This window comes from Macaca thibetana, chromosome 9 (genome assembly GCF_024542745.1).
Source record: "Macaca thibetana thibetana isolate TM-01 chromosome 9, ASM2454274v1, whole genome shotgun sequence".
NCBI lineage: Eukaryota > Metazoa > Chordata > Mammalia > Primates > Cercopithecidae > Macaca > Macaca thibetana.
Genome location: NC_065586.1, coordinates 89,464,548 through 89,489,383, shown reverse-complemented (window position 1 = coordinate 89,489,383; position 24,836 = coordinate 89,464,548). Strand labels below are relative to the sequence as shown.

General features: G+C 42.6%; 2 protein-coding genes across 2 annotated transcripts in view; both read right to left on the bottom strand.

Annotated features, from left to right (window-relative positions):
- Positions 1-24,836, bottom strand: part of SLC35G1 (solute carrier family 35 member G1) — a 400,995-nt gene that overhangs the window by 255,486 nt on the left and 120,673 nt on the right. The gene's annotated exons all lie outside the window — the stretch shown is intronic.
- The window catches only part of PDE6C (phosphodiesterase 6C), a 51,005-nt gene that overhangs the window by 21,129 nt on the left and 5,040 nt on the right, over positions 1-24,836 (bottom strand). The window contains exons 2-14 of the mRNA XM_050802770.1: positions 21,628-21,780; positions 21,432-21,521; positions 20,340-20,480; positions 16,754-16,828; positions 15,703-15,767; positions 15,533-15,599; positions 13,113-13,160; positions 7,537-7,686; positions 6,802-6,945; positions 5,383-5,451; positions 2,226-2,372; positions 1,885-1,992; positions 1,394-1,503 (exon numbers count right to left, since the gene is read on the bottom strand). Coding sequence (XP_050658727.1) covers positions 1,394-1,503; positions 1,885-1,992; positions 2,226-2,372; positions 5,383-5,451; positions 6,802-6,945; positions 7,537-7,686; positions 13,113-13,160; positions 15,533-15,599; positions 15,703-15,767; positions 16,754-16,828; positions 20,340-20,480; positions 21,432-21,521; positions 21,628-21,780 — 1,367 coding nt within the window. The remainder of the gene's footprint in view (positions 1-1,393; positions 1,504-1,884; positions 1,993-2,225; positions 2,373-5,382; positions 5,452-6,801; positions 6,946-7,536; positions 7,687-13,112; positions 13,161-15,532; positions 15,600-15,702; positions 15,768-16,753; positions 16,829-20,339; positions 20,481-21,431; positions 21,522-21,627; positions 21,781-24,836) is intronic.

Below are 24,836 nucleotides of genomic sequence, written 5' to 3'. Positions count from 1 at the left end.
TCATAATGCCTAGTGCTTGTTTGTTTGTTTGTTTGTTTGTTTGTTTTCTGAGACGGAGTCTTGCTCTGTCACCCAGGCTGGAGTGCAGGAGTGCAGTGGCGTGACCTCAGCTCACTTCAACCTCTGCCTCCTGAGTTCAAACAATTCTCCTGCCTCAGCCTCTCAAGTAGGTGAGATTACAGGCACACACCACATTGTCCGGCTAATTTTTGTATTTTTAGTAAAGATGGGGTTTCACCATGTTGACCAGGCTGGTCTCCAACTCCTGACCTCGTGATCTGCCCGCCTCAACCTCCCAAAGTGCTAGGATTATAGGCGTGAGCCACCATGCCCGGCAATCATACCTAATATTTATTAACTGCCAAGATCCTACCTTGAGTTGAGGGCTTTATATCCATGATCGCATTTAATCTTTACAACAACCTTATGTTCTGGGTACCATTATTATAATTCTTACTTCCCAGATGAGAAAATCGCAGCTTAGAAAGCTTAAATAACTTGTGACCCAGTGAATCCAAATCTGCCTGAGCCCAGAGCCTGTACCCTTCTTATTGTACTTCGTTTCTTGGGGCAAGAGAGAAAGATGGCATCAATGTTAAGATAGAAGACCAGCTGAAGGAGAGTTTGGTAGAAGCAAAAAGACCAGGGAAGTGAAGGGTAGTGAGCCCAGGGGTAGTGTCCTCTAGCCTGAGCTGGGGAGTACTCCATAGGAGTGTACAAGTGTAAGCCTAGCATTCGTGTACCTTATGTATTTGTTTTTTATTTTTTATTTTTTTCAAGACAGAGTCTCGCTTTGTCGCTCCAGCTGGAGTGCAGTGGCGTAATCTTGGCTCACTACAACCTCCGCCTCCTGAGTTCAAGCATTTCTCCTACCTCAGCCTTCCAAGTAGCTGGGATTATAGACATGTGCCTATAATCCCAGGTGTGCCACACCTGGCTAATTGTTGTACTTTTAGTAGAGACAGGGTTTCGCCATGTTGGCCAGACTGCTCTTGAACTGACCTCAGGTGATCCGCCCGCCTCACTCTCCCAAAGTGCTGGGATTACAGGCGCAAGCCACCGTGCCCAGCCAGATTCATGCACTTTAATACAGGAATTCAATACTCTGATTAAACAAAGTTGAGAGAAGAAAGCCTGAAGGCCTATAGGAAGAAGGCAGAGGCACATCTGGAAATGAAAACAGAAAGGAAAGGGAGATGCAAGCACCTAGGGAGAAAGAGCAATGTTATCGTGAAGGCAGAAGCTTGGGAGGGAATAGAACCCAGCCCTGGGATTTCCAAACATGGCAAAGAGGGATTGACTGGGCCAAGGAATAGGGAGAAGCATTTTTCTCACTCTAGGTACCTTCCAATGTCCACCAGTACAGGTCAACATTGCACATGTGTTCACTTACTTCATCTGGTACAAATTATTAGTGCCTCTGTGGTCAATATCATGGCAGAAAGCAGCAGCAAGCATGGCAAAGGCTTCAAGATCCGTATAGTATTTCTTTAATCTTCCTGTCTAAAAAAAATAACATAAATACATATATCTATAATTTATTTGAATTAACATATCTCTATACCAAGTGCAGCAAGGCCTGCCTGCAGTAGAGAATAGGCCCACTAGTTTTTGGAGCAAGTTCACTTTATTTGTTGTGAGTATTGTAGCATTGTGGGTAATGACTGAGCTTTCCTTTAAGAAGGTAAGTATGTGAATGTCTGAGTGATCATCCCACCGGTGCTCAAGGATACCCACGTTCCCTGGAACTCATCTGCAGCAGAGAGGGGTTTGTGCCCTGAATTTTTAAATTACTGATCTAAAATGATGGACCATACCTATTTCTCACCATGCTCAAATGGGAAATCTGCAGGTTTACAAGGATTTACAACCCTCTGCACCTACCATCAGCAAAGTAAACATGGTCTGTCCCACGTTGAACCCATGCCGCCAATTGTGGTAAGTGACAGCTCGGTACCCTTTCCTCACAGTGTACATCCATCTGGTAAGAACCTAAAAGAAGACGACACCATTCAGACTTTGGAAGAGAATTCTAAAGGTTAGAAGGTCTGTGGCAATCTTATCTAAAAAGATGTGTTGGTCTTGTTGACAGGGGTTAAGCTGATGTATTTAGAAAGTTAATAATAATTTAAAATTCAAACTGAGTCCATCTTTTGAACCACAGAAAACATCAGTGAAGCAGAGCCACATAATCACATAGTATTTTAAATTAAATACCATCTGACCTCTACAGGTACTTTGAATTTCTCCACCACATTTATTTCAAAAAACAGTCGTATTCCACATTGAATCAATCCGTGCTCTGTAATGGGGAAGTCACTGAAGCGGAATTCGTACAGTTCTGCAGAGCGTGGGTCTGGCAAGTCCTCTTTCTGTTGAGATAAGGATGGATTGTTTCAGATTACATTCATCTGTTTTCCCTTTCCACTCCCATAGCCAACATTGAGTGTAAACCAAAATTACAATAACACAATGTGTGATTCACTGAGCCACCATGTGCCAGGCACTGGATGATGCAGTTTGCACAGATTATCCTCACGGCAGTCCTACACAATTGTCTCCATATTACAGGTGATGAAACTGAGACTTGGCTATCTTAAAGACTTTCTAAGTGATGGGATACCATTCCAAATCCAACTCCAGTAGCTGTTTTCTTTCTATGCTGCAAAATAAAATGTTTAGTTACAAAAGCCTTACTCATTTTCAATACTCAACTTTTTATCTGTTCAGGAAATATTCAGTAAACAGTAAACGACTGCTTAATTCAATTCTTTTGAATTTTCTTTATGTGCTCAGTGACAGTTTTTCACTAGAATGTGAGCTCCCCGAGGGTGGGGATCATCTGCTTATTTGCTGCCATATCCCAAATCCGCAGGGCCAGTCTCATGCAGGTGCTTGGGAAATGCCTGTTGAATGAGTGGACGGATAAACCAATGATTGCCCTGCAGTACAAAGATATACTTGCAGACATTTCATTTAACTCACATCTGGTTAGGATTCCGGATTATGTGAAAAAGCAGTGAAGTAGACACATGGCATTGCTGCGACTTCAGAATTAAAAATATGGATCTTGCCCTTAAGGGACTTAACTTATTAAAGTGACTATAAAATATAGATGAGTGAAAAGTAAGCACTTAGAATAATCAGAGAGTATGGCCAGTGCTCCATGCTGAGGGATAAACTGAATGTCCTTGGACAGGTGGGGAAATTTTTAAATGAGGAGAGATGCTGGAGGGACATGCATGCAGCTGAGCTGGCAGAAGGAAGCGGAGAGATTCCATGTGGGTGAGAAAGTGCCAAGAGGCAGAAGTTAGCAACGACTATGTAGGTCTACCAGACAGACCTGCAGGAGCAATTCAGTTCAATGGGTATTTATTTGAATGTGTACTATGTCCTTACTAGCGCACTGAGGAGGACACAAACATAGGGAAAGGCAGCACACTCCCCTTTGTTAAGTTTAATGTTTTTCAGGGGACGGCCATGCTCTACACAGATTTCAACACCGAATGGTATATAGCTATTTAAAGCAAAATTATGGTTTCCAGTCCCCCCAGCCCCTGGGCCTGGGCTGGCCCCTCACACTCTTGCACAGAACTGTTGCTATACCCAGAAAATTGGCTGAGCCTTCCCTGGAGCTAACATTAAAGTGCAGGCCTGGAGAAAGACTCACGTACATGAAGATGGAAAAATAATTACGTAGCTGAGAAATGATGCCAGGATAATTTTGGAGAACTCCTCTCAAATATTTGTTACATTCCTCAATTTTATGCAGCAATGATACGGGATTTGCCCTGAGTAGATTTTACATTCAAAATAGGCTGTTTTTTTGTTGTTGTTTTGTTTTTTAGGAAGTCTACTGGTTCTTTGTCCACTTTATTGCTTCTACAACATGAGATCCTTCTTCCTTTATATAAGAAATTAGAGAATTTCTAGTGACACGGATGTCAGTGAATGTTTTGTTTTCCAAGAAGATGTCTGTTGTTGAGGGCAGGTGGGGAGAAGAAAGGATGATCTTCTGGGCCAGGCCGAGAGGATGGTGCTCAAAGGGAGAGCCAAGCAAAATGGGAGAAAAGGAAACCTCAGATGACATGAAAACATGGGGGTGGGAAGTAAGCCCCGAAAAGGGGTCAAAGGCCAACAGTCCTAAGGTAGCAGAGCAAAGGCCCCGGGTGGGAGGACAGAGCCCATAAAAGATGGAAAGGGAGAAGGTGAGATAGTCGATGTGTCTTAGTTTAGAAAGAACACTCGCATCACAGATTGGAAAGAGACAGTGGAAAACAGGTTATAGCAGTTAGTAAGGAAATTAAGTGTGATCTTTCCATTTCAATCAGATGGAATTCAGCCCTCTGAAATTCAAGGTCTGGGGGTCTTGGTAAGTATCCCAGGATTTCATGTGATTCCAGGAGAGCCACATTCTAGAAACAAGGGCTGCACCCTAATAGGAGGAATAAAACCAAAAAAGACCATCCCAGATGAAATCTAAAACAACTCTCTCATCTGCCGGAGGAAACTCTAACCCTCTTTGCAGAAGGATAATATCACTCAGAGCCCCTACAAGTTTTTATCTATAATATCTGATTTTTTATTTTAAAAGCATGAGGCATGCTTTAAAACAGGATCAAATGACTAGAACCCAGGTGTAAAAATGAACAGTAAAATCAGATCTATAGGTGATTCTGGTATTAAGATGAGTACCTTAAAATAATACACACCAATACGTTTTTTAAAATACAGGGAAAAATAGTCAAAATAGATCAAATGATGAAAAGTTTTAACACAGAGTTAGAACCTTAACAAAAGAATTAAAAGTACCTTCTAGAACTGAAAAAAAATCTCTGAAATTAAGAATTTATTGAGCGAGTTTAACAGTTGATTGGACACAACAAAAGACAGAATTAGTGAAGTGGGAAAGTTAATTTCAACCAGAAATAATAGGGATGGCCTACTGGCAACAACAGGAAAGAATGGAGCCTTCAGACTCCAGAAGAGAAGCTAGAAATGGCAGGGGGTGCCAGTGCCTAGAAGGATCCATGCTCCATGCTAACTCTGTCATGTCCTCTGGGGTGGCCATGGTGTCATCCAAAGCTATTAAACTGTGCCTTGATATCCCTACATTCTGTGCCTGAAGTCCCGTAAGCAGTAGTCTAGCCTAGCTGCAATTGTAAATTATCTGTGGGAATTGGACCAGAGGCGACAAAGATGAAGAAAAGCAGGGAATCAAAAGGTCAATCTTCAGAAGAATTCTTTCTTTTTAGCCTTGAGAAATATCAGGAAAGAGAAAACTCAATATTTACTTGAAAAACAAGAAAGCATGTCCTAATATATTATTGATTTCTATATTATCTATTTAACAGGCATTAAGGTTAGAAAGAAAACACTTACCAAAATTGCAACAAGTTGTTTTTCTTCACAGTCGTCAATTACATCAACATTTAACTTCTCTTGAAATTTCTAAAATGTAAAAGCAATTGAGGTGTGAAATTCCTAAAGGAGAAGATTTCCATCTGATTCCTCTACTATTACAATCTTAGTTAAGATATCTTTAAAATATGCAGGAGGAAGAGGCTGGACAGATCCCTGGAGCCCAGGAGTTGCAGGATGCAGTGAGCTGTGATGGCACCACTGCACTCCAGCCTGGGTGAGAGAGTGAGACCCCATCTCTAAAAATAAGTAAATAAATAAAATATACTACAATGAGTTCCATGGCAAAGATGCATTCTTTGTCATAGATACAAAGACCTATAGCACCTGATTATGAAGATTTTTTTTCAAGAAATAATCTAATATATTTGATTTTTAAAATTCCCTCAAAATGGTTACAGTAACGGTTTTTTTTAAAGAGGTGTGGGTTGTTTGCACGTAGGAAAGAGCAAATGAGTGGTTTACATTTATTTTTCCATTAGCTTATCACAGTTCCCTTTATTCCCCCCAGATCTTCTCATCTTTAACATCTCAAACTCTCAAACTGAGTTACACTCAAACCAGTCTGCAAAACCAAAAACCAACACGCTCACCAAAAACAACCCACTCCAGCAAAACCACACACACGTGCGCGTGCGCACACACACACACACAAAGCCAGGGAAATAAAAGAAATACAGATGGTGGGCACATGATATTTTTCCCTTCATTTTGTGGTGATTAGAACATGGTTAGCAAATATCCACTTGCTCCCCCATCATCTATAAGGTTGGTCTTCGTAATGTGACTTTCTTTGACCAGTGAGCATTTTGGTGAATGTGATGTGAGCGAAAACTGGAAGTATGCCTGCACAATTGGGCTTGCTCTCTTGCACTTCTGTCATCTCTGTGAGAAGGACATCTATCAGGTAGCTCCTGGTCCAAAAAGGATGAGAGATACATAGAGCAAACCAAATTCACAGCTTGGAGCCAAGTCCAGCCACTGTCAATCAAAGCCTGGTCAACCCACAAATGTGAGTGAGAGATAGAGGTTCATTACTGCATGCCACTGAGGTGTCAGGGTTGTTGTTATGCAGCATTATATGACAATAGCTGACTGATACATTTCCCTTCCTAAAATATATTTTTTTTCTTGCTACAGCCCCCATAGCCCCAGGGCTATTTTGAATGAAGTGCTATTCCAGTCAAGCAGCTGTACTTCCAGTAAGGGTCTCTGTACACTGGGCCATCCATGTCTTCTTCCAACCCCTCCTTCACTGTCTGTCTCTCCCAGTCCAGGAGTAAACCATTCGCATTTGTCAGACCCATGGGTAATTAGATGACTTCTAGAATATGTGGTTAGGTAACACCTTATGTCCACAGGACTGAATTTCTCACTTACCAAAATGGACTTAATTTCTTCAGGAGTGGCTTTGGTTTGGTTCATGAGCATTTCCTGAGCAATGTCCTTTCTGTTTTCTAGCTTATTCATCTTATCATAGGTGTCAGTATTTAAAAGAGACCATCCAAGAAATTGTGTGAGAGTCTGAAACAGATAAAAGGTGATTCTAATTCTCTTCAGTTAAAGCAAAATTGGTTTGGAGGCAACAATCTGCATGCTTTTCTATCAATCTCCCTTCCATCATTAACCACCCTGTTCCTTCTTTTAATTTAAGAAAAACATACTAATAATCAGCTTCAGACAATAAAACTGGCCGAGTTATTGCTTTTTAAAGTGTACCATGTACCATGAATACTTCATTAGAAGAGAGAGGGGTTACCAACACCAGTATAATCAAGCAGGACCTAAAAATTAGGCAGGGTGCTGGGAGTAAGAATAAGAATGAGAGGCAGTGGGAAGGAGGAGTGGGAGAAAGAAGAGGAAAATCGTCTTTCCCGTTTTCCGAGTATTATAACAAATTTTGTTTAAGCTAAAATTTTGTACTTTGGTAGAATATGTTGCAGTTTATAGAAGTCAGGAAATAGAAACGACAAAATAACAGCGTATTGTTTATAGCTATGTGTGACTCATGTCTTAATGGCCCTTCAAAATATCATTCCAGAATAACAAATAATGATGCGCCCTCTCGTATTTTGTGAATTGCATTGACTTCCATTATCTTATGATTGCACTTACCTCAGTAATGTATTCATCATGCTCATCGAAAGGTTTTCCATCCTTCCTGTTGTAAAATGTAGCCACTCCCACAATATCTTCTTTCTTGTTGACAATAGGCAACGACAAAACATTCTTAATGACCCAGCCGGTTTCATCTACAGGTCCTTTCTACAAATGAGAAGGGACCTCAAGTTATTTTTTTTTTTGCCTTTTATTTTGAAATAATCATAGATTCACAGGATATTACAAAAGAAATGTACAGAGAGATTTCAGGTATCCTTCACCCAGTTTCACACAATGGTCACGATGGTTAGACAACTATAGTACATTTTCTACTGTCTTGTGTAACTATAGTACAATATGAAAAACAGAAAACAGACATTGTACAATCCAGAGCTGATTTGGATTTTACCAGATTTGTATGCACTTACTTGTACATGTATGTGTGTGTACATATAGTTTTATGCAAATTTATCCCTTGTGTAGATTTTCAACCACCGTTAGAATCAAGATACAACACTATTCCGTCACTACAAGACTCCCCTGTACTCCTCCTTTCTAGCTACCAGCCAACCACTTGCCACTTAGTTTATTTTTAATTTAAAGAAAGAGGCTGGGCACAGTGGTTGGAGCCTGTAATCTCAGCACTTTGGGAGGCCAAGGCAGGTGGATCACCTGAGGTCAGGAGCTGGAGCCAAGCCTGGTCAACATGGTGAAACCCCATCTCTACTAAAAATACAAAAATTAGCCAGGCATGATGGCGGGCACCTGTAATCCCAGCTACTCGGGAGGCTGAGGCAGGAAAATCGCTTGAACCCAGGAGACAGAGGCTGAAGTGAGCCGATATCATGCCACTGCACTCCAACCTGGGCAGCAGAATGAAATTCCGTCTCAAAAAAAAAAAAAGGAAGAATAATCTTTCGGTGTTAGATGTGCAATTCCTACTTTGTGTCAGAACATTGCTAGGGCCATTATATGTACTCTAGCACATCCAATAGAGTGAACTAGAACCAAGTGTCTGTTTTCTGACAATTCTAACCTTTTCCCTTTCTTGCCCAAGCCTGAGGGATGGGAAGTGCTTCTTACCACTATGTTACCTCACTTTTCCCTTTACACTTTTTCTATCCTCCAACACTTGTTTGGCTAATTCCTTATATAGAATTCTCCTGTTGAAATGCTAGTGTGGTTTTTATTTTTCTGACTGATCCATGAAGATAGTCTTTCATTCTGTGGTGTGTTGAGTTGAGTAAACATTTGTCAAGCCTCTATGGTATGCCAGGAACTGGGGCAGTTGCTGAAGGCACAAAGAATAAATCACAGGTCTTACCCTCAAGATGCTTAGGATCTAGTGGAGGGATACAGGCACAAAAGTTTAGGAGTGTTTCTCAAAGTGTGGTCCAAGGACGATGTGCAACTGATTTGTTTTAGCTTGTTTCATTTTCTTTTCTTTTTTCTTTTTTCTTTTTTTTTTTTGGAGACAGGGTCTCACTATGTTGCCCAGGCTGGAGTACAATGGCACGATCTTGGCTCACTGCAACCTCTGCCTCCCAGGTTCAAGTGATTCTCCTGCCTCAGCCTCATGAGTAGCTGGGATTACAGGCACCATTATGCCTGGATAATTTTTGTATTTTTAGGAAAGATGAGGTTTTACCATGTTGACCAAGCTGGTCTTGAACGTCTGACCTCAAGTGATCCACCCGCCTCAGCCTCCCAAAGTGCTGGGATTACAGGCGTGAGTCACCACGCCTGGCCTGGTCATGCATCTTCAATAAGCTTCCCAGGTAATTCTGATGCCCTCTGAAGTATGAGAACCATGATGTAGCATTTGCACAGTATGTAGCTAAGGCAAAGGTAGACAAGCACTCAACACACCACATTGTTTGTGCTTGAAGACTTCCCGAGGCTTAGTCATCCTTACAGGCCCCTGTTAAGTCTTGACTCTCCCATGAAGCCTTTTCTAATTTTTCTAACTCATAAAGAACTTTTCTGTTTTGGAATTCCAACTGCACTTACAGCCTGAACCACAATTTAGCATTTAGACTGAGCATGTAATAAGTGCTCAGTCTAAGTAACTTGTTACTACTCTATGTAGTCATTATATGTGGAGTGAAAAGCAGAAGAACCAAATCTCAATGTCTGTGTCCTGATGGTCAAAACTTTAGAAAAAGATGCAGTGCACAGTGCTTGCAAAGCCTGCATCTTTGGAAAACACTGAGAAATATTTATGTACTTATGCCATCATACGGACCAAGGACAAAATCAATAATAGAAAATATATCACATGCGTGCGAAAGAACTTCATGCGTATTTGTTAAAGCTTCCAATATAAGCTTTGCTGACTGCTTCTCAGTGTTTCAGGAAATATTCATTTGCTACCAGTTCATATTCTTGTGTTTTGCCATTCGCTAGAGCTTGTTGACAGACAAGTGACAGAAGGAACCTAAGGTTTAAGAAAAATTAGTAGGACAAAAAACTGAGGAAATTCTATGCACTTTTCTTCCTGTGAATTGGGATCACTTTAACTGGTGTTAAAGGAAGACCCCTTAGTCCACTTCAAGGAACACTATGGCAGGCAGAACAATGGCCCCCAAACATGTCTATATCCTAATCTCTGGAACCTGTGAATATGTTATCTTACACAACACAGGGGAACTAAAGTTGCAGATAGAAGGATGGTTGCTAATTAGCTGGCCTTAAGATGGGGAAATTAGCCTGGATGTTCCAGGTGGACCCAATGTAATTACAATGATCCTTAAAAGTAGAAAAGAGGTTGGAATCAGAATGGGAGAAGGAGCTATGATGACAGAAGCAAGGTCAGAGTGATGGTGCTGCTGGCTCTGCCAGGGGAAGGGTCACCAGGCAAAAGGTGGGCGGCCCTGAGAACCTGGAAAACGCAAGGAGATGAATTCTCCCCAGAGCCTCCAGAAAGCAACAGAGTCCCACCGGCACCGTGATTTTAGCCCAAGAAGACTCATTTTGGAATTCTGACCTCCAGAACTGTGAGATAATACATTTCGTGTGGTTTTAAACCACTCAGTGGCAATTTGTGACAGCAGCAATAGGAAATGAACCCATTATGCCCCCAAGGAACATAGTCCGAGAACCACTGCCTTTGCAGGTTTGCTCTGATGGCAGTTCTTTTTATGTCACTGGCTTTTCCATCAAACTTCTCAGGTGCAAAAAGGAATCATAAGAATCACGGTGGGGCCTGAGCAGGGACACAGAGAATCAGAAGATGGAGCACAAAAGGAGGGTGGTGGTTTGGGGAGGGTGGCCACCCAAGTCCGCTCTGCAGAATGATGCACAGGTGACGCCATTGAGGCGAAGTGGGGAGGGAGGCTGGGGACCTGAGAGAGACGTCAGATAGAGGTGCAGTCCCGACCCTGTGCGAAGGAGAAACAGAAGGATGGAAAGTTGAGGGGAGCCCCTTAGACTACCGTGCGGTTCTGAAACTGTTTGCAGAACTGTTAGGCATTCCTAGGGCCAAAGCTGCCTGGCAGGGGATCTGGCTGTCTTCCAGGAACAGGCCTGCTTTACTGTCCCTGCCACACTCAGTTACCAGTTGGGAGTGGCCCGTGGAGCCTGTGGCCTCGGCGCAGATGTACCATGGATTTCAGTCCAGCAGCCACTGCACAGCTACACTTCCCACAGGTGGAGATCTGAGAAGCACATTTTCGTGGGCACCACACTGATGTTTCCCAGAGAACTGGGAAATCCCTGTGGCCTGGAGGCTTATCCCACACTGGGGACTCCCCAAGGCCCCAGGCCTCCTCTCTGCCCAGGCTATCAGAGCACATCAGAGCAGTAGCTGCAGTGGAGCATGAGAGAAAGCAAAGGGCCTCAGATTTCAGAGCAACCTGCGTTCTCCTGGGCCAGCTCCATCCCCACTCCGTGTTTAGACAATGACTGCTTAAGGTTCAGACTCTAGAAAATCATTGTCCCCCTTTTGCTGGCATGCATCCTATCCTGACACCCACCTGCCACAAATATAGGGGTCAGGCCTGGGCACAGCATGGTCACAAATAAGCTTCAATTGCAAGGAGGAAGGAGCTAGAGCAGCCATATGGTGTTTACATGTTTTCCATGTCAATCAGCAAAGGGAGGAGCAGGCAGATGCACGTAACGCAGCAAGTGTGTACAGCTTTCCCCAAGGCATGGTGTGGTTCTGCAGCTAAGGAGGCACGCCGGAGCCTGGGGAAGCCTGGCTTTTCCTAAGAGGCAGAGATGGGGCTGTGTGTGTGAGAGAGACAGAAGGACCCCAACGGTACCCACCAGGGAGGGCAGCCTCTATTTCTGACTGAGATCAGAGCTCTAAGGGGATGTTTTTTTTAAACGCAGGACAGAGAATAACAAGTGCCCAGAGGCAGAAAAGAAGAGGCTGCATTAGAGATAAATGCCAGTTTATCTCTAACAGTCAGGTTGGGAGGAGGTGACGGGTGGGGAGGGGGTGGCAGAGATGACAGGTGAGGAGGGATGGGCAGGTAGAGAGGGGAGTGGCAGAGATGACAGGTGGGGGGTGACAGGTGGGGAGGGGGTGGTGAAGACGACAGGCTGGCCCTTCTGGTGGACTGGATGAACTCGCGGTGGGGAGGGATCAACAACAGGTTCCAGCAGGAAGCCCTGACGGGGAGAAGTGGGTCAGCTAGAGTAGCACATACAGAGGCTGATTACCGAGAGCATCTGGTGGTGAGTGGAGGCAGATTCCCCAGGCAGTGGGTCTCTGCACAGTGGAGAAGGAAGGATATAACCAACTCTAACAGCAGGAGAAGCTCTAAGGACTCAATCAGAATTGTTGATTTTCCTGAGAACAGTTGCAATAAGCCGCAGGGAAGGGCTGCTGAGAAAACCACCAGGAGAGCTGGATTCAGGATGTAGGATGTAGCCAGCCAATCATGCATGCAGAGAATGTTTACTGAGCATGAATACTGTGCCAGGCACCGTTGCTGCCCTTAGATCAGGGGTCCCCAACCCCTGGGCTGCAAACCAGTACTGGCCCATGACCTGTTAGGAACCAGGTTGTACAGCAGGAGGAGAGCAGTGGGCACTCAGGCGAAACTTCATCTGTATTTACAGTCACTCCCCATTGCTCGCATTACCGTCTGAGCTCAGCCTCCTGTCAGATCAGCAGCAGCATTAGGTTCTCATAGGAGTGCGAACGCTATTGTGAACTGCGCATGTGAGGGATCTGGGGTGTGCCATCCTTACGAGAATCTAACTAATGCCTGATGATCCGAGGTGGAAGTTTCATCCCAAAACCATCTCCCACCCCACCCCCATTCTGTGGCAAAACGGTCTTCCATGAAACCGGTCCCTGGTGCCAAAAAGGTTGGGGACCACTGCCCTAAATGACCAGGAGTGTGAGCAAATGGAGGAGTGGCAGGTCCCCTCCCTGGCCTTCTGTCTTATCTTTCTTTTCCTCCTTCACTGAAGAATCTGCTACTTGCTGGCCCAGCCAGGGTGAGTGGGAGATGGGCCCGTGTGTGCCTGTGGCCACACCTGAGCATCAGGCGGACTCTGGGGGTGGAGGAGAGGCCAGAGCATCCGCCCTCCTACCCCAGCCCCGAGAGGTGAGGCCTGCCCCAGAGTGCAGTTACCTGAAATGTGAAGTATTCATCCGCAGGGGCATTCATCATGTTACAGATCTGGAAGGCAAGAGGAGACAAATGTTCTGAAACATTGTATGGTGGAGCCCTCTCGACCCACAAAGCAGAATAAGAAAGGACGCATTGGAAGTGAGGATTTCCTACATGGCTCTTGACTGCTTGCAGGCAAATGGACCTCAGCTAAGCCACAGCTGCTAACAACTCATTCAAGATGGCTTCCCTGCTGCTAACTAAATTACTGGAGGACACGTGGTACCGTCTCTGCCCCTTCCCACTCCCCCAGACTCTAGGGAATCCCCTCCAAATTCAAAGCAATAGGCTGCTCAGGCCAAGGAGAGGAGAAAGCTGAGAAATCCTAGCTCTGCTACAGCCAGGATGAGCAGCAGAGCTAGGATTGCTTTTTTTCTTCTTCCCAAAGTGAGATTTGGGTTAGAAGATGATGGCTAAGAGGCAGGAGGAAAAAGCCAGATAAGTTTTTAGTTACACCAAAGTAAGGATTCAGTGAGAGATATCACTTTAATTAGTGGAATTCAAAGACTATTGCTCACATCTATAAGAACAAGAAATCACTCCATTTTGGTTCATTTTAAGTTTTCTGTACCTTGGGTCATAGTCACAAATGGATCTTAATAAAAGACCATGTCTTTCCAAGAGATAATTAAAATCATAGCATTTTATTTCATTTTACTTTTTGTATTTTTTGAGACGGAGTTTTTGCTCTGTTCCCCAGGCTGGAGTGCAATGGCACAATCTCGGCTCACTGCATCCTCCACCTCCTGGGTTCAAGCAATTCTCCTGCCTCAGCCTCCCAAGTAGCTGGGATTACAGGCATCTGCCACCATGCCCAGCTAATTTTTGTATTTTTAGTAAGGACAAGGTTTCACCATGTTGGCCAGCTGGTCTCAAACTCTTGACCTCAGGTGATCCACCTGCCTTGGCCTCCCAAAGTGCTAGGATTACAGGCGTGAGCCACCACACCCAGTAATTGTAGCATTTTAAAGCCAGAAGGGATCTTAGCAATTAAGTTCACACTTAAAAAAAATGAAGAAATGGAAGCCTAAAGAGGTTAAGTGATTTGTTTAAATCTATGGGATGGAACTAGAACTGTGATCTCCAGAACGAGTGCTGGGGAAATCAGCTCTCCTGGCTGGGAATTGGGGAAATCCTTGGCTTGTATCAGTTGCCAATATCCATGGTCCCAATTCTCCCGCCATGAGAGATTTCAAGCTGCCAACAGTTTAACAACTTGCTCACAAAAGTCCTAAAAAACTAACAATCTAACAAGATCTAAGAGGACTCCCTCCTTAAATCCCCACCTCACCAAACTCTGCCTGTCTCTCGGCCCCAAGGTAAGTGCTTTCTAAGAATGATTGAATGAACCATGTCTACTATTTTTGTAGTACGCTTACAAAGAAAACGCAAGAATATTTCAAAGTTTTTACAAGCATATATGGCCTAAGAATTTAAGGAATCTTTCATGCCACACATTAATTTCATGATCTAACTTCAATAAATTTCATAATTTGATGGGCTGAGCATGCTTCAACTGTGTTTTTGAAGAGGCAAAAAGCAGCTTATACTTCTTTTTTGAATTTTTCATCAGCAATATCTGTCTTAGTCCTTTCTTTGAAGAACATTATGTTCTAAATGTTATAAGAACATTTACAGGTGGGTCAAGACCTTAGAGGCCCAAGCTTTTAACTCAATATTGAAAAGTTCCACATACCACACCATCCCCACCCCATCCCCCTCATTTATGCTTTAAAAAATTGACTGATGTCCTTGAGATAGAATTAAACCCAGTCATTAAATCATAGTCATTGGATTCCAAAGGATATCTGAAATGTGTGTGGCTGCAGAATAAGAAATTGAGGGATGGAGGAATCTTCCTCATGCTGACTAAATATTTTTGTGTAGAGTTCAGAAGTCTCCGGTTAACCTACATTTTAATGTCAAGATTCTTCTCTCCTTTGGCCTATGCCAAAGGAAGTGATCATCTAGCTTTTTTTTTGTTTTATTTTCCTATGGAGTTTTGCTTTGTTGCCCAGGCTGGAGTGCAATGGCGCAATCTCGGCTCACTGCAACCTCCACCTTCTGGATTCAAGCGATTCTCTTGCCTCAGCCTCCCAAGTAGCTGGGATTACAGGCATGTGCCACCACACCCAGCTAATTTTGTATTTTTAGTAAAGTCGCGGTTTCATCATGTTGGTCAGGCTGGTCTTGAACTCCTGACCTCAGATGATCCACCCGCCTCAGCCTCCCAAAGTGCTGGGATTACAGGTGTGAGCCACCACACCCAGCCCATCTAGCTTTTATTGGATGCATTCTTGCTTTCACAAGTGTATCTATCTCTTAGCTAATATGAGTTTCATACAATATTATTTAAAATTTGAATTTGTTCAATAACTTACAAATCCATTTTCAGCAACATATGTTGGCAACCCACTAATGAGCGTCCAGTGGTCTGCAGGAGGCGTCCTTGGGGAAGAAAAGAAGAAAAAAAATCATTGCAATATAGAGAAATGCAATGTGTGCAAAAATACAATGGCAACCGCGGCAGAAACTTCCTGTCAATACTCACGGAATCACTTTGATCTCTTCTTTTCCATGTAAAATGTAATCAATGATTTTATAAAAGTTGATCTCCTAAGAAAGAAAGAGGATATTATGGGAATAATGTTATTTCCCAAATAAATCATTTTTCACTGGGGAACTTGTACTTTAAAACTCTTACAAATAGAATCTTATTTCCCAACCACATTATATTATAACATAAATTATCAAACTACTTATATCCTGACTACACACTTATAATAAAACCAGAAATCTTACTGGCTATTTATCTACATGCACAAGGCCAAAATAAATTTTGTTTTCAAAAAGTTGAATTGCCCCCAGTTTTTGGGGTGGGGGGATCTCTGGCTACTAAATCATCAGATAGTCTGTTTTTATTTTCAAGTGATCCCTTTTGTTGTCCAGAAATACCTGACATTAATAGCTTCACTAGAACAAATCACATAATTTCTCAACTGCAGTCAGTTGTACATCATATATAGTGAGCCGATAACCTCCTTTCATCAGTGGCTTATCTGAACAGGTGCCTCAGAAACAGGAGGTTACATTGCCAAAGCTGGAAGGGACTAGAGAATTATTCTCTCTGTTTCATGGGGCAGATGATGAACCTGAGGCCTGGACACATTCCATCCCCTTCTCTTTCCTGTGTGCTATGGACACAGGGGTTGCTGCCTTCATGAAGCTTGCAGTCAAGGGGGAAAGTAAACCTAACCCAACCCTTCCTTAGAGATTCTAATCCCACATATCTGAAGAAGGGCCCAGGTACTTCTTTCAAATGTTGTGCAGGTGGCTCTGATGCATCCCTCCCTGTTGAGAATCACTGGTCTACTAAGCCCTGGCTTTATAGAAGAGGAAATGGAGAGATTTAACAATGAGTTAAGGCAAGGGCCAGTAGCTCTGCCTTGGGGCAGAGCTGGGACTAGAACCTCAAACTCCTTGTCTAGTGCTGTTTCTACTACTCCAAGTCCTCCCAGGCCAGTGCTCTATGCACTGTGGCCTCTTAGTTTTAGCACCTGACACCATGCACAGATGGCATCAAGGAAGACATTTGCACGTACCCTGCCATCAGGTGTCTTTGGACCTTTATAAGGCTCTACTTCTCCCAGCTTGATTGGCCATTCATCGTAGAATTCCTGCAGGCAATTAGATTTAAGTATCATTAAACACACTGTTCCATGACCTACCACATCTTATATGAATTTTCTGTGTTTGTATATTTTATGTTAATCTACATAATTCTGGAATTTTAGTGCTGAAAGATCTATAATTCCCAGCAATACTGGTTAGGAATTTTTGACTGTGAACGTGTTACTTAACCTTTTATATCTGTAAAATAGGGATAACAATAGAATTTGTACTAAAGAATTGTTGTGAGGATTAAACGAATAATACATATGTAACATCTACCCTGACACATAGTTCAGAGTACTCAGTGTATAGCAATTCTTTCATAGCCAATTAAGCTAAATCTAGTTTGATTAAGAGGCTTGGCCAAGGTCACACAGAGTGGCCAAATGTTGGTTGCTTTACCCAACATTCATTCTTCCTCTTTTCCTTGCTAGCATAACCTGATATGATTTGAGTATCAGGTGGTAATTTTTCATCAGACCACAGCCCATGAGTGGTCTACATGAGGTGCCTAGATCAGTTTGACGGCAGGTATGTGGCCCAGCTCTGGAAAATGAAGAAAGGGGAGAAATCTGCTCAGAGACTCTGGCAAAAGGTATTCCTCAGATGAAAGCTGATGAGAGTGACATTTGGAGAAAATACCTCCCAGTTGTGTCATGTCTATGTGCCATTATTTGAGCTGCAACAGCCATCTTTCCACCATAAGAGGAGGCCTCAGCAACATGCTGCAGGTAGCAGAGACCTTGCCAGGAAGAAAGAGAAAGCACCTGGACTTTGACGACTGCACTGATCTCTGAGTCAACCAGTACTAGCGGTGCCCTACCTTGTTAAGTGGGAGAATAAATATCATATTGTTAGAGATGCTTTTAGCTGTGTCTGATATTTCTTACAGCCAAAAGAATCCTAACCAACATACTCAGCTAGAAAGTCCCAGAACCAAGATCAGAACCCATCTCTCCTAGTGCTTCATCCTATGTTTATCCACTTAGAACAACTACTCTGAAAAAATAACTTCCAATCACACGAATATAAAGAAATATAAATAAGGCCAGGTGTGGTGGCTCATGCCTGTAATCCTAGCACTTTGAGAGGCCGAAGTGAGTGGATCACTTGAGGACAGGAGTTCAAGACCAGTCTGGCCAACATGGTGAAATCCTGTCTCTACTAAAAATACAGAAAATTAGTGGACGTGGTGGTACAGGCCTATAATCCCAGCAACTGAGACATGAGAATCGCTTGAACCTGGGAGGCTGAGGTTGCAATGAGCCAAGATCATGCCACTGCACTCCAGCCTGGTGACAGATTGAGACTCTGTCTCAAAAAAAGGAAAGAAAAGAAAAGAAAAGAAAAAATATACAAATAATATGGTATCATTAGTTATTTTGAACTAGAAGGGTAGCAACAGATTTAAAGAAGATGACATAAGGGCATTATATTGTGAATAATAGTAAATGTTTCAATATTTCTACTTTAAAATAATTAAATTTTTTTAGAATACAAAAACCTAAAGTTGGTAAAGATAATATTGATTATCCACCTACTATGTAAATTCTAGACACTATATACATATAGTGTTTATATATAAAATATATCTATATATAATCTCTAATTCTTACAATCGATAAGAGAGATGTCCTCATTTTACAGATGAAGAAGCCAAGAATCAGGTAAGTTAAAAGATTTGCTGACAAGAAGAACAAAATCAAAGAGCTGATACTACCTGACTTAAGATTTGCCATAAAGCTGCAATAATCAAGACAGTGTGGTATTAGTGAAAGAATGGACAAATGAATCAATGAAACAAAATAGAGAATCCAGAAATAGACCCTCACAAATATAGTTAACTTGGACAAAGGAGCAAAGGCAATGAACAAAGGATAGTCTTTTCAACAAATTGTGTTGGAACAACTGAACATCTACATGTAAAAAAAGGTGAATCTAGAATCAGAGCTTGTACCTTTCACAAAAAACAACTCGAAACGGAGCATACGCCTAAATGTAGAACACAAAAGTATAAAAATTCTCAGAGATGACATAGAAGATCTAGGTGAACTTGAGTTTGATGAGACTTCATAGATACAACATCGAAAGCACAATCCATGAGAGAGAAAATGTAGAAAAATTAGACTTAATTGAAATTAAAACCTTCTGCTCTGCAGCAGACACTGTTAAGAGAATGAAAAGATACGCCACAGACTAGGAGAACGTATTTGCAAATCACATATTTGGTAAAGGACTTGGATCCACAATATACAAATAACTCTTACAATTGAATGATAAGAAAACAACATAATAAAACGTGGGCAAAATATCTGAGCAGATATCTCTCTAAGAAGATATACAGATGACAAGTAAACATATGAGAAGATGCTCAACATCATATGTCATTGGGGAATTAAAAATTAAAACAATGAGATACCACAACTGATACCCCAAATACTGGCATTAGCAACTGCTAATACCCAAAATACTGACATTAACAACTGCTGGTGAGAATGTGCTTCTGGTAGACATGCAAAACAGTAAAGTCACTTTGGAAGACAGTCTGCCAGTTTCTTACAAAGATCAATTAGTCTTACAATATAATCCAGCAATTGCCCTGTTCGGTATTTACCCAATTGAGTTGAAAACAGAGACACATATAAACCTACCTACAATGGTTACAGCAGCTTTATTCACAATCACTAAATATTAGAAGCAACCAAGATACCCTTCAACAGGTAAATGGATAAACAAACCTGCCATACAGTGGAATAATATTCAGTGATAAAAAGAAATTAGCTATTGAGTCATGACAAGACATGGAGGAAACTTAAATGCATATTTCAAAGTGAAAAGCCAGTCTGAAAATGCTACATACTGTATGATTCCAACTATATGGCATTCTGGAAAAAGCCAAAACTATAGAAACAGTAAAAAAAAAAAAAAAAAAAAAAAAAAAAAAAAAAATTGGTGGCTACCAGGAGTTTGGGGGGATGAGGGAAGGTTGAATATGTGAAGCATAGAGGGCTTTGAGGCACTGAAACTAGTCTGTCTGATACTGTAATAGCAGATATATAACATTAACATTTGTCAGAATTCAGAGAACTGCACAAAGGATAAACCTTCATGTAAACTATGGGCTTTAGTTAATAATAATATATCAATACTGATTCATCACACCACACTAATGCAAGATGTTAATAACAGAGAAACTGAGAGAAGAGATTGGGAGGGAAGAGGAAACTCTGTACTTTCTAATCAATTTTTCTGTCAATACCACTCTAAAAATAGTCTATTAATTAGTGTAAAAAAAAAACAGACTTGCTGAAAACCCATACTGCTAGGAAGTGGAAAAACCAAGATTCAAGCCTACATCTTTTTTGCTCCAAGATGTACATCTTTTTACTTCTGTTTTTGTGATCAATCATGACTAATTATTTACATAGTGTATCTGTTTTTTGAGGATCACATTTCCTGTGGTGTATGTTTTATAGGCAATGTTACATGAGACAAAATGTGTAGAATAATAAGAACCTTCTCCTTGGTCATGTCCAGCAGTCCAATGGAGTATCGTTCACAGTTCAGATATGTTCTAACTGTGTAGAGCGCTTTGTGAAACTGTCGCTCAACATCTGTGAGTTCTTCAAATACTTTATTGGCTGACCACATAAGGATCTGAAAGTAGGTATCAAAAAGAAAACAGTTAGAATAAAGTATGTTATGGAGAGAGAGAGCATTCGCCACAAGAAAACATGAGGTGCTTCAAATAAAATGAATGCATATCGTTGGAAAGTGCAATTCTGATTTTGAACATGTGTACGTCCAACAAGCTACTCAGATCCTCTAGGTGAGATGATGAGTAGACCTTTGCAAGGCTGCGGGTCTATGGAGAGAGAGAAGCTATGATTGGTCCCTGTGTCTAAATGTTTTGGCTCCAAAGGGGAAGTGCCCTGAAATTGGATGCAAAGATGGTCCCTGGGCGGAGAATCCAGTATTGGTGGCTCACTGGCTCCTGCTGGCCCTCATGTGGAGAGAGCCACCTACTTCCTTCCATGCACCCTGAGCTAGTTGGAGGTAACCTTACCTGGAGAGTTGGAATGGGAAGGGACCTCCCTCTCAACCTCTACCTGTGCATTGTACTGGTGAGGAAACTGAGGTCCAGAGAGTGGGCCAGACTCAGGTATCTTGGCTACCAATGTTGCTCTTTATCCCTCTGTCTCATGGAAGCAGGAATAATGTGCTCCTCAAATTAATAGGTTTCCTATGACCCAGGAATTGCTACAAGCTTTATGTGAGAGGTAATCGCTAATAGCCACAACAGCCATCTGAAGTAGGTACCATAATTGTCATCACCATTTCATAGACAGAAATGCCAAGTCCACTTGGGATCTAGACTGAAGAAAGCCAAGCCAGTTGTGCACACAATCGGAGAGCTTGGGGTGCAGGGGAGTGTGGGTGGGGAGAGTGGCAGGAAGATCATGAGAGGACACTTGGGACTGAAGTTTGGGGGTCTGCTCCACGTGGCTTAAACCCCCAGGAGGAATAGGAGGGGTCTGAATTTGTTGTCTCTGGGCGGCTTTGTCAGAATAGGTCAGCGTGGAATGATTAATACTGCCTTCCTTTTACCTGGCTTCTTCGGGATTCAATATTGTACATGTAGCTGGTATGATGAAGCTTTAGGATGACAGACACAAAGTTGAGGTATTTGGAAAAGACCTACAGATGGCAGAGAAGAATAAGTTATAGTTGTTATATCTTTTCTTTGGTTATACAACAAATAAATTTCCTGAGCCTCCAACCAGATGCCCATGGTTAGCATTACCTCTTCATCCTGTTTGGAAAATTCAGATGCATTTACTTTGTTAACTGCCATGATCACAGCAAGAACTTCCTTGCCCATCACGATCGGAGTTGCCAGCAGGTTCTTAGTGACATATCCAGTTTGCTTGTCCATGAAGTCAGAAAAATGGCTGTTCTGAAAGAGATAGTCACACATTTGCCAAAGTGGCACAGAATCATAGAGTGGTAGATCTAGGGATGATGACAGATCATTCTCTCATTTAAATGCTACCAACAGATAACCAGGGCTCCAGTACAGTGGTCCCCAGCAAATAATCCCACTCCACCTGCCATCCTATGACTGCATAGAATGGAATTGGCGATTTCAGAATAAGCGCTTCCCACCTGAGCTATGACCTATTTAGGTTAGGCTGAGGTTGGGCCAAAAGAAAAGAGGTGATGAGACAGCCAAGTGGAAAGTGAGGTGCTAAGAGGAACAGAGGGGAAGGCACAGGGTTACAAGAGACAGCAAGTGCATGCAGGGAAGGAGAGCACAGCTAGGAATACAGACACAGTTCATAGAGCACTTCTCTCTCATTACAAAGGGAAAACATGCACTTGAAATCATCAACCCATATGTCATAACATAAAGCAAAAATTATCATTCCCCCCAATCTAGCCTACTAAAAGAAATCTGTGCTAACTGTTGGTGTGTCTCCTTCTATGCCTTTCTCTGTGCTTGAACAAAGAATTTTCTATTTTTTCTAAAATTTCCTTTTCTAATTGCTTATAATAGTTTCATCACTTAACAATGTCTTACAGACTTCCCTGAAGACCAATGCATATGGATGTGAACTCACCTCTTGGATTCGTGCACACTACTCCACCCTGGGTGCTGTACGATCCACTCAACTGTCCTCTATTGATTCTGCCTGTTTATAGTTCTCCCCACTACCAACAGTACTGCACTAATCCTTCTTACTTTTATTTTTATGTGATAGGTTCCCAAAAAAGGAAATCCCTTTTGCTGGATCAACAGGAACATACAGTTTTTATTTACATAGATTACTTTGATGAAAGGTTCACATTCCGTGGCTGGGCACGGTGGTTCACGCCTGTAATCCCAGTACTTTAGGAGGCCGAGGCAGGCGGATCACCTGAGGTCAGGAGTTCGAGACCAGCCTGGCCAACATGATGAAACCCTATCTCTACTAAAATACAAAAACTAGCAAAGCATGGTGGCGCACCCCTGTAATCCCCGCTACTCAGGAGGCTGAGGCAGGAGAGTCGCTTGAACCCGGGAGGTGGAGGTTGCAGTAAGCCAAGATTGTGCCATCATGCTCCAGCCTGAGCAACAAGAGCAAAACTCTGTCTCAAAAAAAAAAGGAAATAAAAAGAAATGTTCACATTCTAACTTCCACTGACCCTGTGTGAAAGGACTGAGGACTACCCTCTTGCCAGCATCAGATGCTTATCAGGTTTTTAATGTTCTACCAAGCTTATGTCTTTCATTCCTATTTTTTTTCTTTCTTTGGGAGAGAGGAAAGTGGATCTTCCCAGATTCAGGCCTCTTAGATTCGAGAGACGATTCTAATCCACTGGCCACTGCAGAGGCTGAGCGATGAGTCTAGAGAAGTGCACAAATGGAAGGGCTTGAGAAAAAGGTCGCGGAAGGCAATTATCTTATTAGCTGTCATTTCAGAGAATAGCCACTCAAGGTGAGTTTAGACCCAGCCTTCCTTGGGTCATGACATTTTTCCCTTTGCACCTAGGACTGCAATGAGAACTGAACTCTCAGCCTTAACTCTGAGGCTCGTTGGCCAAAATTAGCGTGGTGTTCCTTCCGCACTTGTATTATTTTCATTTCCTTGTGTTGGCAGTGCCTCTAAAAGCAGCACAAACCTTGGAGACTGGAGTCTGTCTGGTTTCCCGGAGAAAAAAAAGGTGAGAATTTTCTGTGTGCATTTCCAGGCCAGAGTTTCCACCAGGGAACAAGGGCTGGCTGGCCAATAGAACTCACAGAGCTCAAATGAGATTAGCAGTCCTGAGACATGCCTCAGAATCACCTGCAGATTAATGCAGCAGATGCACTGAATCCTAATCTCCTACAGTGGAACCTGCACTTTTACGTGGCCCAGGTAATTCTTAGGCTCAACCCAATGGGGAATCACCAGAAATGGTGCTGCTCTCAGAGGAAATGTGTGATGGAAAGGGGATAAAGGCAGCCCCTCAGCCCAGATCTCTTCTATACCTTTCCCAAAGTGGAAACACACAAACCAACTCTTTAGGCGTCAGCATTGCATCAAGGCAAGGAAGGTACTGGAGTCAGACTTGCTTGGCTGAAACTGGGCCCCAATGTACTAGCTCTATGGTCCTGGGTGTGTTACTTACCTTCCGTGTCCTCGTTTTCTAATCTGAAAATAGGGGTAACACTTCCATCTACTGCCTAGAATTCCTGATGTGAAGATAGAATAACAAAGTATAGGCTGAGCACTTAGAAAAAAAAAAAAAAGTGTCTGGCACATAGTTAGATATTCAGTAAGTACTGGGAAGAGAAACTTAGTACTTTTCTAGGCTTTCCTGAATGAGAAGTAGTTCTTTTGCAATTACCATTTTGCTTCTAGCTTTAATTTTTCTAGCCAATTCAAATCACTGCAGAAATCAGATGCCCGTAGCTGGATGTAGGCCTCCCACACCGCGGAGCAGCCTTCCTCCAGAGGGCCAGCACACTCCCTCACGCCACCAAGAGCCACATTTCTTTTCTCTCCACTTTATCTGTCACTTCTCTGTTTCCCCATAGGATCTTCACCCTCAGACCAAAGTGTCTGCAGGCTTTGTTACATTCTTTCTCTTAATCCGCTGCTTGTCTAGGCCAGCTGCCATTGTTTCCCTTCCACCCTGTTATCCATGCAGATCATACCACCTTCATTTACACAGCCTGGGCACTAAAGGAATCATCAAAATACCAGAAACATGCACCATGGGATGAAGTTAGCCAGGACTGGTTTCTTTTTTTTTTTTTTGAGACGGAGTTTCGCTCTTGTTGCCCAAGCTACAGTGCAATGGCGTGATCTTGGCTCACTGCAGCCTCCGCCTTCCGGGTTCAAGTGATTCTCCTGCCTCAGCCTCCTGAGTAGCTGGGATTACAGGCGCTCACCACCACACCTGGCTAATTTTTGTATTTTTAGTAGAGACAGGTTTTTGCCATGTTGGCCAGGCTGGTCTCAAACTCCTGACCTCAGGTGATCCGCC